The 17,393-nt window shown below is 37.9% G+C and overlaps 1 protein-coding gene across 13 annotated transcripts in view; it reads right to left on the bottom strand.

Moving 5' to 3' along the window:
* UBR2 (ubiquitin protein ligase E3 component n-recognin 2) overlaps positions 1–17,393 on the bottom strand; it is a 124,545-nt gene that overhangs the window by 96,201 nt on the left and 10,951 nt on the right. For all 13 annotated transcript variants that reach the window (XR_006280278.1, XR_006280279.1, XR_006280277.1 and 10 more), the window contains 5 exons: positions 15,408–15,521; positions 8,244–8,374; positions 6,736–6,874; positions 5,439–5,501; positions 2,936–3,056 (listed from right to left, as the gene is read on the bottom strand). Coding sequence is in view for 9 of the 13 variants with exons in the window: in XM_038397673.2 (XP_038253601.1) it covers positions 2,936–3,056; positions 5,439–5,501; positions 6,736–6,874; positions 8,244–8,374; positions 15,408–15,521 (568 nt within the window). In the remaining 4 variants the exon portion in view is untranslated. The remainder of the gene's footprint in view (positions 1–2,935; positions 3,057–5,438; positions 5,502–6,735; positions 6,875–8,243; positions 8,375–15,407; positions 15,522–17,393) is intronic.

Raw genomic sequence — 17,393 nt, 5'->3', positions numbered from 1 at the left:
GCAATTAGATGAAGGTTTCTAACCATCAGTGAAGTTCTGGAACAGCATTCCAAGAGAAGCAGTGGGGGCAAAAGACCTATCTGGCTTCAAGATTAAACTCAATAAGTTTATGGAGGCGATGATATGATGGGATAACATGATTTTGGCAATTAATTGATCTTTAACTATTCATAGTAAATAGTCCCAATGGCCTGTGATGGGATGTTAGATGGGGTGGGATCTGAGTTACTACAGAGAGTTCTTTCCTGGGTATCTGGATGGTGAATCTTGCCCATATGCTCAGGGTTCAACTGATCGCCATATTTGGGGTCGGGAAGGAATTTTCCTCCAGGGCAGATTGGAAGAGGCCCTGGGGGTTTTTCGCCTTCCTCTGTAGCATGGGGCATGGGTCACTTGATTTGAGGACTTCAATAGCTCAGACATAGGTGAGAGGTTTATTGCAGGAGTGGGTGGGTGAGAGTCTGTGGCCTGCATTGTGCAGGAGGTCAGACTAGATGATCATAATGATCCCTTCTGACCTTAATATCTATGAAAGTGACTAGCACAACTAATTGTGCCACAAAATTGAGCTCACAAAAAATGAAATACAGATAATGCCAGGTTGAAAGTTTTGCCTGAAAATCAGAGTAAGCATTCCTCAAAACTGTATATCCCATGTGTCTCTCCATTAGTTCATACTCACAACAAACTCAGATATATAGCATGTGCAGTGTATTACCAAAACACATACACTATCACTACCCAGTCAGAAATTTCTGATTTATGTAACTTTATATATTAAATTATATGAAAATGAACTACATGTCCAATCATTCAAATTAATGCATAGTTAGATATGGCAATGTATACATGATACCAAGCTGGAAGGGGATGCAAGTGCTTTGGATGATGGGATAATAATTCAAAATGATCTGGACAAACTGGAGAAATGGGCTAAAGTTAATAGGATGAAATTCAATACGGGCAAATGCAAAGTATTCCACTTAGGAAGGAAAAATCTGTTGCACACATACAAAATGGGAAATGACTGCCTAGGAAGGAGTACTGCGGAAAGGGATCTGGGGGTTATAGTGGACCACAAGCTAAATGTTAGTTGTCAGTGTAACACTGCTGCAAAAAAAGCAAACACCATTCTGAGATGTATTAGCAGGAGTGTTCTTAGCAAGACACGAGAAGTAGTTCTTCCGCTCTATTGCGTGCTGATTAGGCCTCAACAGGAGTATTCGCAAAAAAGAAAAGGAGTACTTGTGACACATTAGAGACTAAAATTTATTTGAGCACTGACAAAAGCTTATGCTCAAATAAATTTGTTAGTCTTGAAAGTGCCACAAGTACTCCTTTTCTTTTTTGCGAATACAGACTAACACGGCTGCTACTCTGAAAACTGGAGTGTTGTGTCCAGTTCTGAACTCCATATTTTAGGAGAGATGTGGACAAATTAGAGAAACCCCAGAGAAGAGCAACAAAAATTATGACCTATGAGGGAAGGTTGAAAATATTTGGTTTGTTTAGTCTGGAAAAGAGAAGACTGAGGTGAGTTTTCAAGTACATAAAAGGTTGTTACAAGGAGGAGGGAGAAAAATTGTTCTTCTTAACCGCTGAGGACAGGACAAGAAGCAATGGGCTTAAATTGCAGAAGGGGAGATTTAGGTTGAACATCAGAAAAAAACGTCCTAACTGTCAGGGTGGTTAAACCCTGGAATAAAATTGCCTAGGGAGATTGTAGACTCTCCATCATTGGAGGTTTTTAAGAGCAGGTTAGACAAACACCTGTCAAGGATGGTGTAGATAATACTTAGCCCTGCCGTGAGTGCAAGGGACTGGACTAGAGGAGGTCCCTTGGTCCCTGGACTAAAAGAGGTCTTGAGGTCCCTTCCAGTCCTATGGTTCTATGATGTTGCAGGAGATGGTATAAACACTATAACAATAACTCTAGAGGATTTTTGAACATACATAGCACAAAATAATATTTTTTGTGGGGTTACATCTATATTTTGATAACCATGCCAAAGCCCTTCCCTCTTAATTCACTTCTATGTCTTAGCCAACTGTAAAGGGACAGGTTATGTCTACATGGCCCCACAATTCAGACTACGAGGATGTGAACTGCAGCACATGCTAGCAAGTTGCACTGTAACTTCCCAGGGTGGCCATTGCAGGCATGAAATTAAAAGGTACCTAGTTCACATTAACAGAGTCCTCTTTAAACAGGACCATGGTGCCGTGTAAATCCCACAGATGGAACCAAATCGAAAGTTAGGCCCATAGTTCATTAATAAGCTATATTTCCCTACTTTCATTTCCCTAGCCACAACCGTAAGAATGCTGTTGTATGAGAGGGAAGAGAGCCCTTCAGCCAGAATTCACAAGATACTCCCCATGAAATGAGACTGCATACCTCGATTCCCTCCTTCTACAGAGGGAATCTCCTTCTGAACTTCTGTTCAGTGCTTCACTGGCTCACTTCCTCCCTCACACTCCTTGGATTTGAGAACATTAAGTACACTTTTGCTGTTCTAGTTACACTGTGACAATCAGTTCTCATTAAATAAAAAAAAAGTATTATTGACATCTATTCAGGATGCCCTTGTTTTAATTTATTTCATTCATTTAAAAGTGATCAAGGGCTGAGGGGTATGCTGTTAGCACACACAACACTCAACAGCAATTCTCAAACTGTTTCTGCTCAACACTAGCAATTTTAGTATGGTGAATACATAAAGCACTTTCATATGGGAGTCAGGATTCAGGGAGCACGAATCCATGTGCAGACAATAGGATGAAGTGTGTCAAAAGTTATTAATGGGTTTGTCTAACATGTTATGTATTTGAGGTAACCTGTTTTAATATAAAATATTTTTATTATTATTTTTAGCATTAAGTTAGCCTCTAAATTATCCTCTAGTCTATAGCAGAAGTGTTTGAATTTGCCTACCTGAATATCCAATAACGTTGCCAAGCCAAGTCAGGAGCTTCAAACCAAAGCTCTGATGGGCAACAATAGATGAATGCATAACCTGAACCTTCAGTGGCTTTGTCTGGCGACTGGTATTTCTCTTAAAAAAGAAAAAAAAGAGGAGGGGGAAGCTTAGTTAAAAGTGAATATCAGGAAAAACAAGTTTTGTTGTAGAGAAACATACAGCACACTAAATTAAAACATTTTATCACAGAAATTAAAATGGAGACCTATTAATAGGCAATCTATCATAGTTCTTCCACGTCCAGCACAGGATTATTTCCAAACAGTACATTAACAAGGAAAACTGTCAATTTTACTCTTAAAATTTTTAGCTGGGAAAAAAAAAAATCCAGTATAAATTCCAGTTTTCTGAATTCCCTTTATTGATATCCATAGTATTTTCTCCCTTCCCCCACCCAAGGTAGGCCTACATTAGTTAATAGCACTTCTGATTAACAGAACCCCAGTTAACCAGGCATTTCAAATATTCCCCAGGCCCTTCAGATAAACAGGAGTGCACTGTATAATTTTCTGACTGAGCACTGAAACAGTATAACAGTTTGTTATAAAAACTTTCAATAAAAAAATAAGATGATGTTTTGAACGGTCTTTTGGCCAGGTCAAAAACTAACACCCAACATGCTTAGCTACCCCTCCCCATCACCTTTCCTCTTCTCCTGGGCACACATCTAACACCTGCCTCTTATTGATACACACCCTTTTGAAAAACCTCAGGCAGAAAGTATGAAAGCGAGCTTCCTCCAGAGCAATGCATAAGAGTGACATAGCAGTTGATTACAAAAACAGTGAAAGTAACCATCCACAAAGTAAACACATTTCTTTAATTTCAGTGCATTTCCCCTTTGATCTCTTACTGTGCTACTAATGTTTGGGATTACTTGTAATAACAATAGGTAAAGATAACTGATATGGAAATGCAATTTTCAAGTTGATGGTGTCCCTTCAACTAAATAAAATGCCAAATTTTGAAAAGTAATTATATGTTTCTGGAACCTAAACAAGCATGCAGCATGAAAGCCTGTTCACAGAGATATGAAATTATGTTTTTTCCAAAATACTTCAATACTTGAAGATAGTCACTTCAGTTAGTAAAACTGAATGAAAACCAAAAATATTCTAATACTATACATACAATAAATTGTTTCACACAGGTAATTCACTTGAAAAGTTCTGATGGTAAACAGATGTCCCTATGAAAAAATTCACTCATTTTCCTTACATTATTCAACTTTTATCTTTATAGCTTAAAACTTAAATTGTAAAACTGAAAATGTATTTAACAGTTAACTATGTCAGTGAGACTTATGCTTTCACTGATAAAATGAACAATTTTTTATCACAGTAACACACAACAAATTCAGTTCCTTGACTTTATTGGTGATAAAGTGTAAGATTCTAGGATAGCTTAAGCATTTTATAAGTTACTTTTACTTGTATGATCTGATGTGTAGTCTCAAAACTATTGTGACATATACCATGTATTTTAATGAGAATTCCCCACAAACTTCACTGGAAAGTGCTGCTTTAAAAAGTGATTAAAATATTTCCACAGTAAGAACTCTGCTCCAATCTGGAAGCATGAAAATGATTTTCCCAGTTCATTAAATCAACTACAAAAAGACATTTTTGTAACACACTTAAATCTGAGAGATTGGAAATATTTTTTCTCTTTTCTTTAGAAAGCAATATTTGTAAATGTTACTGTAAAGTAGAATTTGCAAACTTGTATTCAGTTTAGTCTAAAATTTAAAAATTTCTAGACTTTATATACGAAAAGAATCTTGGGTAAATATTATGCATTTATGATTCTAAAGTTTAAAAAAGGACAAGCACAAATGTAGAAGACAAACTTTTATTATTCATGACACTTGCATAAGAAACCCAGGTTCTTTGCTGCTTATGAATATCTGCTTCTGAGGCTTAACCTGAAGTCATCCCCTCTGACAACAGCTAGTTGAATGTGATCACAGAATATTAGTATTTCAAGCAAGGAATAATTAAGAGTAGATGAACTAAGTAACAAAAATTCTCCTTTCATGCAAGCGTACCTAAAAACAAGAAACTGAAGGAAAAAAAACCATCAAGAAAAGGAGAAATTTGTAAATACGAAAATTTCCATGAGATATTTTCCGCTCTTTAAGAGTGAAATAAAAACATCATACCAAATGCTGATTTAAGTATTGAGAATTACAGAGATGGAAATATGATTTGTCAAAACTGCCCTAGACCTGAGATTCTTGTTTCCAGAAGTGCACTGGTATGAGGATTAGGCCACAAAAGATGCAAGAAAGTAAAGACTGGCATTGTACGGTCACCCTCAACCTCCACCACAGAGTTATTAGTTAAAATTAATATTTTGCACATTAAAATATCAAAATAGTACATGGTATTTCAAAACTGTGCTGTACTAAGCATTTTCTGGGAATCTAAGAAGAATAGATTATGTAAGATCACTCACCACTATTACTGACTTTGCTTGATCACAATACTGGAAGTCTCCATATCGGACTGATCTACGGCCCTTTAAATTTATAAAAACAAGATGATAATAAGCAGCTTGTTGAAACACAAGAATAAGCTTAAACTCTATGTCCTAATGTAAATGAGAACAGTAAATCACAGGCAATAAGTCACCATTTATGTTAATCACATTTGCAGTTGCTTTCTAGAAAAAGCTTAATATGATCCTAAGAATCTGACAGTCACCTTCTTATTCAAATATTTAACAACACTAATTCCTATTAAAGTATATTTTATAGTATTTGTATGAAGGTATTTTTAAATTAGCTGGAAAAGTAGGACATTTTATATCATAAGATATATTTTAATACCTTTAAAGAAGCTATATTGTAAAGCTTGTTAGGCCTATCGTTTCACCCGACTAGTCTGATAGTGCCTGCAGTGCTGACTTTACCTGAATATTTTGGGGACCTTATAATCAGTGATTCTTTCTTTAGTGTTAAATATGCCTATTAAAAATGTGCACAGTTGAGTTATTCATGTTGTATTATAAACAAAGTGGCTCCCAAGTTGTTTTATAGTACATATGAACTGGTTTGCTTTCAAAAACATCAATTCAGGTGTCAGCCTCTTACCATGCAGCAAGGTTCAGTTATTAAAAAAAAAAAAAAAAAAAAAAGAAATCCTTGCAGTATGGATGTACAATATGGGAAAAGTCCAGCACTTTTTAGGCCTAACCAGAGGAGTGTCCCTTTTAAGTTATATGATGCCTAACCAATGATATTACAAAAATATTATCTGGGACAGGGAGAATAACTGAAAAAAGTCATGTTTAACTTTAGATGTTTTGAGGCCCCAAACTAACTCTCTCACTTCCCATCAGCAAAGAACAGCCTGAAAGAAGGACATAGAGGAAGTGCCTTCCCTGAAGGAGATGGCCAATGGTTTGATGTAGAAATGAGGCACGAATGTATCCTGGAAGAAAAGAATTCCATCCTCAAACATACAATCAGCTGTGGGATGTGCAGAGCTAGGAGGGTGATCTTGAGGAGATCAGTGGGCCCCTTAAGATAAAGTCAACTAGGTGCTAAACTCCCTGCTCTCTCCAGCTGCTGTGAAACTGTCAGCTCTTCTCTATTCCCTCCTGAAAGCCTTTTATCTGCCAAGGGGCAAAAGGAGAAAAAGAATACTGGAAAGACTCAAAACCACTTCAAAGGTAAGAAATACTAAGTTTAGTCATATATATTCACCCTGACCTTACTTTTAATTAAAGTTCCAGCAAGGAAGTTACTTACATCTCTGTCTACTGTTGTTGCAAAACCAATGGCCTCTTTCTGTGTACAGTTGACAGCTTTCTGGAGAGTGTATATAACTTGTTCATACGTGTGGACTTCATCATTAAAAAGCATGCAGTAGTAAGTGTCACTCTTCTCACTATAAAATAAAGACCACATTTGTATAATTAAGTGCTAAGCTTCTAATCTATTTTTAATTTTAATAATTTCCAACAAGCCAAATATCTAAGCTTGGGTTAACCCTGGCACTAATGATGTAAATCAACAGGGCTTTAGCCTGAAGCTGATGAGTGCCTTCAATTCCCACTAACTTCAATGGGAGTTAAAGGCATTCTGCACCTTACAGGAGTGCTCAGCACCTTGAAGGATTAAGCTCCTAGTGAGTAAAGATGCAGAGTATTAAGTTAGTCTGACAATTCCTGACTTTACTTCTGTGCACTTTTTGTATTCTGGGCTAGCTATTTTCTAGTAAGAAAAAATTATCTAACATACTTGTTACACAATATTCTCCCATAGCTTTGGTGCTATTTTCCTACCCTTTTCTTTTCTAGGTCTCCATAACGGACTCTCTCTACCAAGCAACCAGAATCCAGAAGTCTTTTGCAAATCTATGTTTACCACTTCATAACATAAGATACTAAACCAATAAAGCCATTAGACAAGTTCTCCATACTTTTATCAAAAAATGTAAATCAGTGTTAAATATAATTCTATAACTTCCACCATTTACAGTATTTTCCCCACACAAAACAGAACTAAAAGAAACTACTGTAGTAGAATCAAATTTTAAATAAAGATGTTTTATTCCTAGTGCTAATTTCACTCTAGAGTGATGATAATTCCCAAGTTGTAATTCACGGACCAACAGAGTGGGTTTGAAGAGAGTTGGTTGGTCAAGTGGCACCAACCCCCCCCCTACTTGTTTTAAGATGCTACATAGAATTAAATACTATTTTTCCTTGTAAACAATTGTAGCTGCTACAAGGATATTATCTGAGCACCAGACAACACTGGAGATGGTCTATGGAAGCATGAAAGGGGAGAAAGATGATCCATTGTATGATCCCAACTGTAAAATGTTTTGAAAGACACTTATCTACATCATCTTCCTATTGGAGTTAAAGGAAGACAGCATATTGATACACAGAGCTCAGTGGCTCAGGAGCCAAATTAGTGATCAGCTTACCCAAAATAGTCACAGTAGTGTGACTTCATTGTTTCATTTACTGAAGTACTATTCATATTTACAGCAAATAAGTTAATAACTTAGTGCAAGTTGATAACTTAATTTGTTAATAACATAGTAAAAACATCCTGACTTGTTAATAATTAAATCAGTGTTTTAATACCATGTGCTGCAAAGAGGCGCAGAAGACACATTAAAGAGCCACTTGCAGCTCGCGAGCCGCAGTCCAAGTATCACTAATGTAAACTAAAGTGAGCATTTAAGTTTTATAGTTCAAACACCTGCACATCTTGAAAACCTCAAACACAAAGAATATACTTACACAGTCTCTAAACCAGGTGGCAATTCATTTTCTTTTTCCCATGTTAATATATCTACTGCATATTGAAACATGATAGCAAAAATGTTATAAGCTCTTGCTATCATATCTTCCGATAAATGCACCAGAGGATCCTGAAAAGTGAAATTGATTGTAGTAAGATAGTAGAAAAACATTATAGGAAAATTAAACAAAGAAAATGAGCAACAACAACAAGAACCATTTGAGTTTGGGCTCAAACCCTCATTCCCATTATCCTGCTTATATTGGACATTTCTTCATATTTAATTTAACTTAGTAAGTTATAGTATCAACAATTATCAAAGCCACATCTCCTTTTATCACATTTTGTATTCACACTAGTTATAGTATGTTACAAATTGTAAACAAGATTCCAGGTGCCAAAAGACTATATTTCACTCCTCTCTCTCTTGCCTGTTTCTGTGTAACCATATGATAATTTCTCGTTAAATATTTCCAAGCTATGGTGGTACTCAATGGTCACATCTAAACTAGAAGTTTACACCAAAATGCAAAACACATAAATACTAAATTTATACTATCCCATTTAATGCCACAGTGGAATTTAAAATTACAGCCATTCACTAGTTATGCATACCGTACCAATTTATTTTCAAAAGCAGAAATTCAGTGCAGAAAAAAGTCTGTAAAGCATGCATGAATTCCACAAAAAACTGAAGAAAGCCAGTTTGATTGTAATGACTCACTGAAGTGATTATAATCTGGTAGGAAATATGTACTGAATTCCCCCCATAAGCATGTGAAAAATAGAAATGGTCCAAATATGTAGGTGTCATCTACACTAAGGAACTAAATGACATTGGGGGAGGGAGGGGTGGAAAAGGAAATGGAGAATGACTGCTTGCACCCAGAACAGTTTCATTCTTAATATCCCGGATTTATTTTAAACTGTTATTGCATCTTCATAACTTAAAAGGAAGACAGAATAAAACCCAAAAGAATATGAAGTTGGTTCATTGAGCCCCCAGCAGTGCAATGTCATTGCTCAAACTATAAGACAGAGTGGCAACTAAAATTAGCAGATAATGGTTCTATTTTTGGACAAAACACAAGTGATTAGAAACTAGTGTAGAACAATCACATTTCAGCTTATTTATTTAACTGAAATCCTTTTAGAGCTTTATGACTGCAAACTTGGAATCCTAAACTAGAAATAATGTTTGCAAAAAATCAAACTGTTACTTCAGGCTAGCAAACCAATTCCCCGTCTCCTCTCCTTCTTCTTGACAAGTTTTACTCCAAAGCAAATTTTTATAAGAGTTTTTACCTCCTCCTGATAAGTAGCATTAAACACATGAAGAACAAGCAACTGTTAATCTTAGCAAATCTGTCATTACAATAATTAATAATAATATATTAAGATAAATGAGTGAGAGAGGCAGTACAACTTGACTTTGGAAAGCAGTGCACACTAGTTTGGTGATGTCATTGATGCTGAAAATTTAGATTGTTCCTTAAAAGGAGCACATGGTCCACTTAAGAAGAAAATGGTATTGAAGTAAAATGACATGACCCATACATATTTTATTATTAACTATCTTTAAGGTTATGTCATCAATCTGAAAATAGGAAAGGTAAGAAGGATGTTGAGCACAGCAAAGATTCAAAGCTGTATTTGCCCACTCATGATTTCAGATTCCCTGGAGTAACCACTATCTACTCCTACTCCACAACCATATGCATCAGAATGCAACATGATGTTCCAGAGAACTTCACTGGAGCAAAGGTAGCCTCCTGAGAGGCATAGGCAGCTGATAGAAAGCCTTTGGAGCACATGGTGCTATTTTACTACCTTTTAAAATTATTTTATAATTGAAAGGCTAAAAAAAAAAAAAGGTGCAGTTTTTTTATTTTTTAAATTGTAAAACCACACCATGCACTAACTCTCTAGTGTTTAGTCTTCCCTCTAGCATGGAGCCAGTCTATAATGGACTTCATGGTAATTGAGATAATATAGCTTGCTGCAAGTGCAGAGCAAGGGTTGACCAGACCAGATTTCAGGGGGACCAACTCACTGAACAAAAACAAAAATTGAAGATATTTTAAATAAATTTGTACTGAATGACCCTCATAATCTTGGCTATTCGGGGTATCCAGCATACAATTAAGGTTAACACCATGTTTGCAAGTTATCCTTTTTAAAAAGAAATTATATATAAGTGGGAACATAATTGTTACATATCCTATTATATCAGGCCTGACTTATCACTTATGTATCTACTTCTTTGTATCAAACATGCCAGTGTAACCATGTAAGAAATTTGTACCAGGTAATGACTCTGTACTATGCACATAGATACAATTACACATTTATTTTAGAATCTATGTCATCAGACTTGTTAGGATTTTATTGAAAACTAAACAGTTAGCAGCTGTGTGACTGATAAAGACCAGCAAAAGAGTTGCTTCCCTTGCACAGTAGTCACTTTAAATATTTAGCTAGAAAAAAATATCATAGTCTTTATGTTTACAGGGCCATAGTACCACATTCTGCCACACTTATTCTATCAGATCTAAGGAAGGTGGAAGAATCTAGCCTTTAATCATCAGAATTGAGTGATGTATTTTTGGTTTCAAAGGCTGGTCAATGTGGATAGACAGACAGACAGGCTTTTGAAGAACACACACACATAGTGGATATAGAAACAAAAATTAGGAATCACTTAAAAAACCTCCACAACTTGGACTTAAGTTAAAAATGTATATTAAGTAAACAAATAATGCATGATAGGTCAGTCAGATGTTATATTCTTTTTGGCTCCTGAAAATAATCCATTAAAATTGAGGCTTAATACAGATATAGTGACTTTCCAATAACCATTTTTCTCTTATTTTCCTGGCTCATGTGTTTTCTCCTTTCATTAAAACAAAAACAAAAACAAAAACCACCACCACAACCTCTTCTCCCCATTAGGAGAATTAAAATGGCCTCAAGATAAATAGAGCCAATTTTTCCATGAACTAATTTAACTTCAGAAAGCTCCAGATGATTGATTTATTAGTTTTATGCAGGGCTGATGGGTATCATATTATTGCAGTTTTCAGTTTTAAGAAATTCATTTGTCATTAAAAAAAGTACATTCCATAAGAACGGCCATATTGGGTCAAACTAAAGCCATCAAGGGTCCATCAAGTGCAGTATCCTGTCCTCTGACAGTGGCCAATGGCAGGTGCCCCAGAGGGAATTAACAGACAGGTTGTCATCAAGCGATCCATGCTCTGTCACCCAATCCCAGTTTCTGGCAAACAAAGTCTAGGGACACCATTCTGCCCATCCTGGCTAATAGCCATTGATGGACCTATCTACCTCTCCTTTGGAATGCACTCCTTGTCCTACCCCAGGGTCCAAAATACCCCAGGATCTATTAAACTACAGACTATCTGCCACTCACCCACAGCTGTCACCACATCTCTTTTTTGCATCATCATTCTCCTCCTCCTCCTCCCTTTTCTCCCACCACCAACTCCTCTTCCTGGTTACCCTCACTCCCTCTACAGTTCTACCACCTTTACCTACATCTCTGCCGCCTTCCATCCCATCTAATTCCCTCCACTAGCAGCAGAAATCTAGGTCCCAAATCTGAACGTCCTCATCACCTCTGACGACAACTCTGGCACTATCTCCACCCGTCTTGTGCCACCATTCCTAACCTCCCTCCTCTTCTCTAGCTGTCCATCTCTAAAAAGAACACAGCAATCCATAGCCTCTTCATATGTTATTCCCTCCAGCTCCTGCCTCCCTTCCTCTGACAATGCCCCTACAACTGCCTTCTCTTACGAAGGCCTCTCCTTCTCTCTCACTCCCCACTGTGGATCACGCCATGGTGAGGATGCTGGTCTTCTGCTCTCCTGTCACTTCCAATCCCTCCCACCTCCCCATCCCACTCCTCCACCTCTTCTGAACACCGCTGCATTCAACTCTTCTCTCCTCCTCCACGTTACTGTCCACCCAACTCACCCCATCAACCCTGCTCTATGATTTTGACTCTTTTCCTCTCCTTGCAATCTCCCACACCCATATTTGGTGACATCAACTTCCATGATAACCCATCTGCCCCTTAAACTGCATGTTTCCTCATCCTCTCCTCTTCATTAAACCTGTACACTTACCATAAGGGCTGTTCCATGGACTTGGTCTTCAAGTATTGCTCTCTTTTTAATCTCTGCTGCTGAGTTCCCCCTCTCAGAGCATCACCTGTTCTCTTTCGCCATTGTGCATCATTGTCACTTGGCAACGTGACTGGAAGTTCCAGTCCATCATCACTAATGGCTTCTCATCTGCTCTCTGCATCTCTCCCCTGGCTTCCCCTTGTTTGTAGCAGCCAACGTAAGTAGGCATGGCAGAATTCAATTTTTTTTGTTGTAATTTTGACAGATAATATCTATGTTTATTTCGAAGCTTCTCTTCCTGATTTTGATCAATTAAAATTTTCAGTTTCATGAAATTAGGAGTTTTAAGCATTTTTTCTATTTAAAATTTCACAGCCACCAAAAAACTAGGAGGCAGGAATGTAGCTGTTAAGATTCAAATAGTTAATATTTAATAACTGTTAAAACGCAAACTGTCAACATCACATGCCAAAATATACAAAAAATAAATATCAAACTCTCATAAGTTCTCAAGCTTACATTGCCCATTTGTAAATTTTGATCATCACAGCTAGAAATATTTGTCAAATTTGTGTGTATATGGTAAAAAAAAAAAAAAAACAGACATTTACCGATAAAAATCTAATCCTACCAAGTCTAAACAAACTGCTTATCATTTTCTGGGCCCTTTGAGCCATCCCCACCCTACCTAGCATCTCATTCCCTATCCTGCCTCTGATCAATCCATGATGCCAGCCTGAATTACCCATTTGTTAAGTTTTCAAACCAACAACCTTTGTGTTCCCTGTGTCACTTGCTAGGAGCTCCCTGTAAACATGCACAAAGCCACCTCACTAACCTGTTTTCAAAACCCTGCTTAAAGCTTTCCTTTGCCATAATGCCTACAAAAAAAAAAAAAACTGACAATAGTTATGCGGCTGCTGCTGCACTGATACTGCTGCCTACAATGCCGACCAATGCTGTCTCACTGTTTTCTTGTCCTCACCCCACCTCGCTACCTGTATCCATCTGTTAGATATCTTCTCTTATTACTTAGGTTGTAAGCTTCTTAATGCAGGGACTGCCTTTTTGTTCTGTGTACAACACCAGGCACAACGGGGTCCTGATCCATGATTAGGACTCCTACACGATGTGGAAATACAAATGAAAAATAATAAATGCTGCAGAAATATCTTCTTAAAAGAGCTGCTGAAGAAGCATAGTGTTGATACGAATATTAAGTATTATGGGGATTTGGTTTATTTGGGCTGCCTTGTTCCCCTAGCTTTTTAAATATACGGGATTGCTGTTTCTTTCTCTGATTTGATATATTTTTAAGTATATGTTAGAGGCTCCTAGAGCAGTTAGACAGACAAATATAAAACAGTAATGAGATGCCCAACACTTTCAGTTACAAAATATTCTTGTGGTCTTCTTTTAGAGAGGCTCTAAATATCTCCATTTTTTGCAGCAGGCCTTTGAAATTCAGCAGAGACATGGCCCTCAGATTAGGGACTTTTCTTCCCTTCTCCCATTAAGTTGCGTTCAGATCTGGCAGAGCTATAAACTGTTAAAAGTCACCATTTCCCTTCTGTTATTTGTGTTCCATGGGAAATTTTGGCAGCATACAGAAGTAACTAACAAACCATTCTGAAGAGTCAGGTCCACACATTTATCAAGCAGCAGCAGTAGCACAATACCACCACCACACCACACTACCTGGAAACATCTAGCAGTTGTTGGAGCAGCTGTAGCACATGGGGGGGGGGGGGGGGAAGGAGAGAGCGTGCATGCACGCACACCAGACACAGCAATGTTAGGCTCCTGCACCACCTCCTTTAGCTCCCAGCTCCTCTGTGGGGGCACCAAAAAAGGGAAGACACTCTCTCAGACCCAGTGGAGAAGAAATGGAGAGCCAGACCAGATTCCCCACATAAACCTCCTTGGACCCAGCACACAGCACTAGCTGTCCATCCATCTTTCTGGACTAACATCCTTCTTATGCTACCAGCTAACATGATTAGCCCCGTATCTCAACTGGTAGAAATCTGTTGTAGTGCAGAAGATTCATGGTTCAAACCCTGCTGATGATCTATGATGAGGGTTTGTTACATTTGTAACTAACAAAAATGACTTGTTTTAAACTTTTTCCTGTTAAAAACCCCTTGGAAGTTACATTAAAAAACTACTTTAAAAGAAAGTTATTTAGGTTGGAAAGTCTAGCACATGAGAGTTAAGAAATGTCAGAATCTAGGTTGCATGTACAAACTTAGTTTGCTCCCTTGTATGCATGCATTGCAATGCAGTCTTTAATTACACTTCTTTTTCCACACAGCACCCTTTCTTCATTCAGTGCATAGGGTAGATGAAGAAGGGACAGAACTAAGGCTACCTGGGCAACCAGATATCTAGCTTTTTCTTTTTTTGCATGCTTGACTTTTCAATCTAAATAGCTTGTTTTCAAAATAGTTTTAATATGTAATTTTATATTAATTTCATCTAGTGTATAATATTTATATTTAGCATGCTGCAAGTTTCCAATTTGTTTTACTTACTGGCTGAGTAGAGAAGACTAAAAACAGCTTCCGTTCTAAATAACTTCTTTTAAATTACTTTAGATAAAAAGTTACAAATATCAATGTGCTGAGATGATATATTAAATAACATATAAAGACAGAATTTTCAACCAACTAAATAATTTCTAACACAAAAATTCTCTTTCAATTTGGTTTACTCATGGTCTTAAAGCTTTAACAAATATTAGGACACTACAAATGCTCCAATATTTATTAAAAATGTAAGAGTCCATCATTTCACTACAACACTGAAGTATATAGATATTATTTCTATAGCATTTAGTTTTCTTATTTTTGAGGTGAATTTATAACCTTACAGAAGTCACATACAAGATGATTAGAGATTTATTTTCCCTTACCTTCTGAATTTCAGAATTGTGCATAATTTGGTCTGGCAGCGTACAATGTCCTAAATTATCACTATTACACAATATCTATATTTAAAAATTGTATTTACTACCTCCTCTTCTGCCGTCTCTGCTGTGTTAAATTCATGCTTTTGACAGTACGGACCTTCTTTCCAAGCTTCAGTATCACCACAATCACAGAAACCTCCTCCGCCTGATGTCGTCATCTGAAGTTGTTTAAAACACACAAAACTGTATGCATGTGCAAGATCTATGTATACTGAAAGCACCAATACATTAACCTTTATGTTATTAGAGATTTCCCTGTATGCTACTCAAATAAATATGGTAAAAACATGTCAATACATCGTTCATCTCTTTAAAAAAAAAAAAAATACTTTCAATTATATTGTTAAAGTAACTCTAGAGCATAGGTGTGGGCAGGTCACATACAGCATATGCTGTATTTATAGAACACAGAAATTACAAGCATACATTTATTCTGAATCAGTCACAGATGACTGGTCTGATTTTATTTTTATTTTTTAAATAGAATCTTTTTTATTCAAATTCCAATATTTAAAATTTTTCCATTATGTCGTTTATAAACAGTACACTTAGTTTTGAAAACGAATTGTATACTGCTACATCCTACTATATAGGGACATCTGAGGGATAGTCACTAGAGTTTGAGGGCCACATTTATAACAACTGGCTTCTGTTACGCTTACTAAAGTCGATAGTGAAAAAAAAATTGTTTACAGTGTTGTGACCCGAAGAGCTCTGCATAGCTCAAAAGCCTGCGTCTCTGACCAGTAGAAGCTGGTCTAATATTACCCCGCTCGCCTTGTCTCTCTAATGACAATAAGTGCATTTGTACACTGCACTGCTCTATTTCCATGCTGTTAGTAAAACTTCACTTTAAAATTAAAAGCTCTTGAAATAAGTATTGAATATAATTCTTTCTTAAATCACAATTGTGAATGGAGTTCATAAATACATGATTCTGACACCTATTTTTGATGCACAGATTCTTCACAGTACACATTCTCGTTTTCTGTCTAGTCACGGTGCTCAGGTCTCTTCATTTTGACAGAATACTTTACACCTCCAAAAGCCTCTATTCTTGTTTCATATTGCGTTCCTAGTTATTAAATTAAGAGTGCATACTAACACCCTCCACCAATATGAGCATTTCAGCTATGTGTATTTACTTTCATATTTCACTCAGCTTGACAGACTAACCTATGTCACTTTTCTTTCTAGAGTTTCACTTTCTCTCTCTGATGCACAGGGCCCTACCAAATTCACAACCATGAAAAACATGTCATGGACTGTGAAATCTGGTCTTTTGTGTGCTTTTACCCTATACTATACAGATTTCACAGGGTAGACCAACATTTCTCAAATTGGGGGTTCTGACCCAAAAGGGAGTTGTAGATGGGTCACAAAGTTCAGGGGCGGTGAGTTGTATCGGCCCATAGTTCACATACTCCACCAATATGAGCGCGGGGGCCCGGCTCCACCAAAGTTCAGAGCCAGGTCTCTCCCCGGCCCTGCCTGCTGCCCCCATGCACCTCCCCCGGCCCCACCTGCCACCCCCAAGCAATCTGAAAGGGCCCAGGGGCTCCCACCCACCGGCAGTGTAATGGGGCTAAGGTGGCTTCCTGCCTGCCTACTCCACTTCCGGAAGCAGCCAGCCTGTCCCTGCGACCCTGGGAGGTGAGGGGGGCATGTCTCCGCGTGCTGCCCACACCCCAAGCTGCAGCCAATGGGAGCTGCAGGGGCAGTGCCTGCGGGCAGTGGCACATGGAGACCCCTCCTAGGAGCCCTCTGCCAGAGGGGGTATGGGTCGCTTCTGGGAGCTGCCGAAGGTAAGCGCTGCACCCCCTCCCACACCCCAACACCCCTGCCCCAGCCCAGAGCCCGCACCCAAACTTCCTCCCAGAGCCCGTCCCCCACACCCTCATCCCCTGCCCCAGCCCAGAGCCCGACCCCTCACCCCTCCTGCATCCAAAATTCCCTCCCAGAGCCTTAGGCAGGTGGGGGATGGGGAAGAGAGACTTGGACCTGTTCTGGGCACCACCAAAAATTATACA

Source organism: Dermochelys coriacea, chromosome 3 (assembly GCF_009764565.3).
Source record: "Dermochelys coriacea isolate rDerCor1 chromosome 3, rDerCor1.pri.v4, whole genome shotgun sequence".
In the NCBI taxonomy this organism is placed as follows: Eukaryota; Metazoa; Chordata; order Testudines; family Dermochelyidae; genus Dermochelys; species Dermochelys coriacea.
This window is presented reverse-complemented; position numbering and strand designations above follow the sequence as displayed.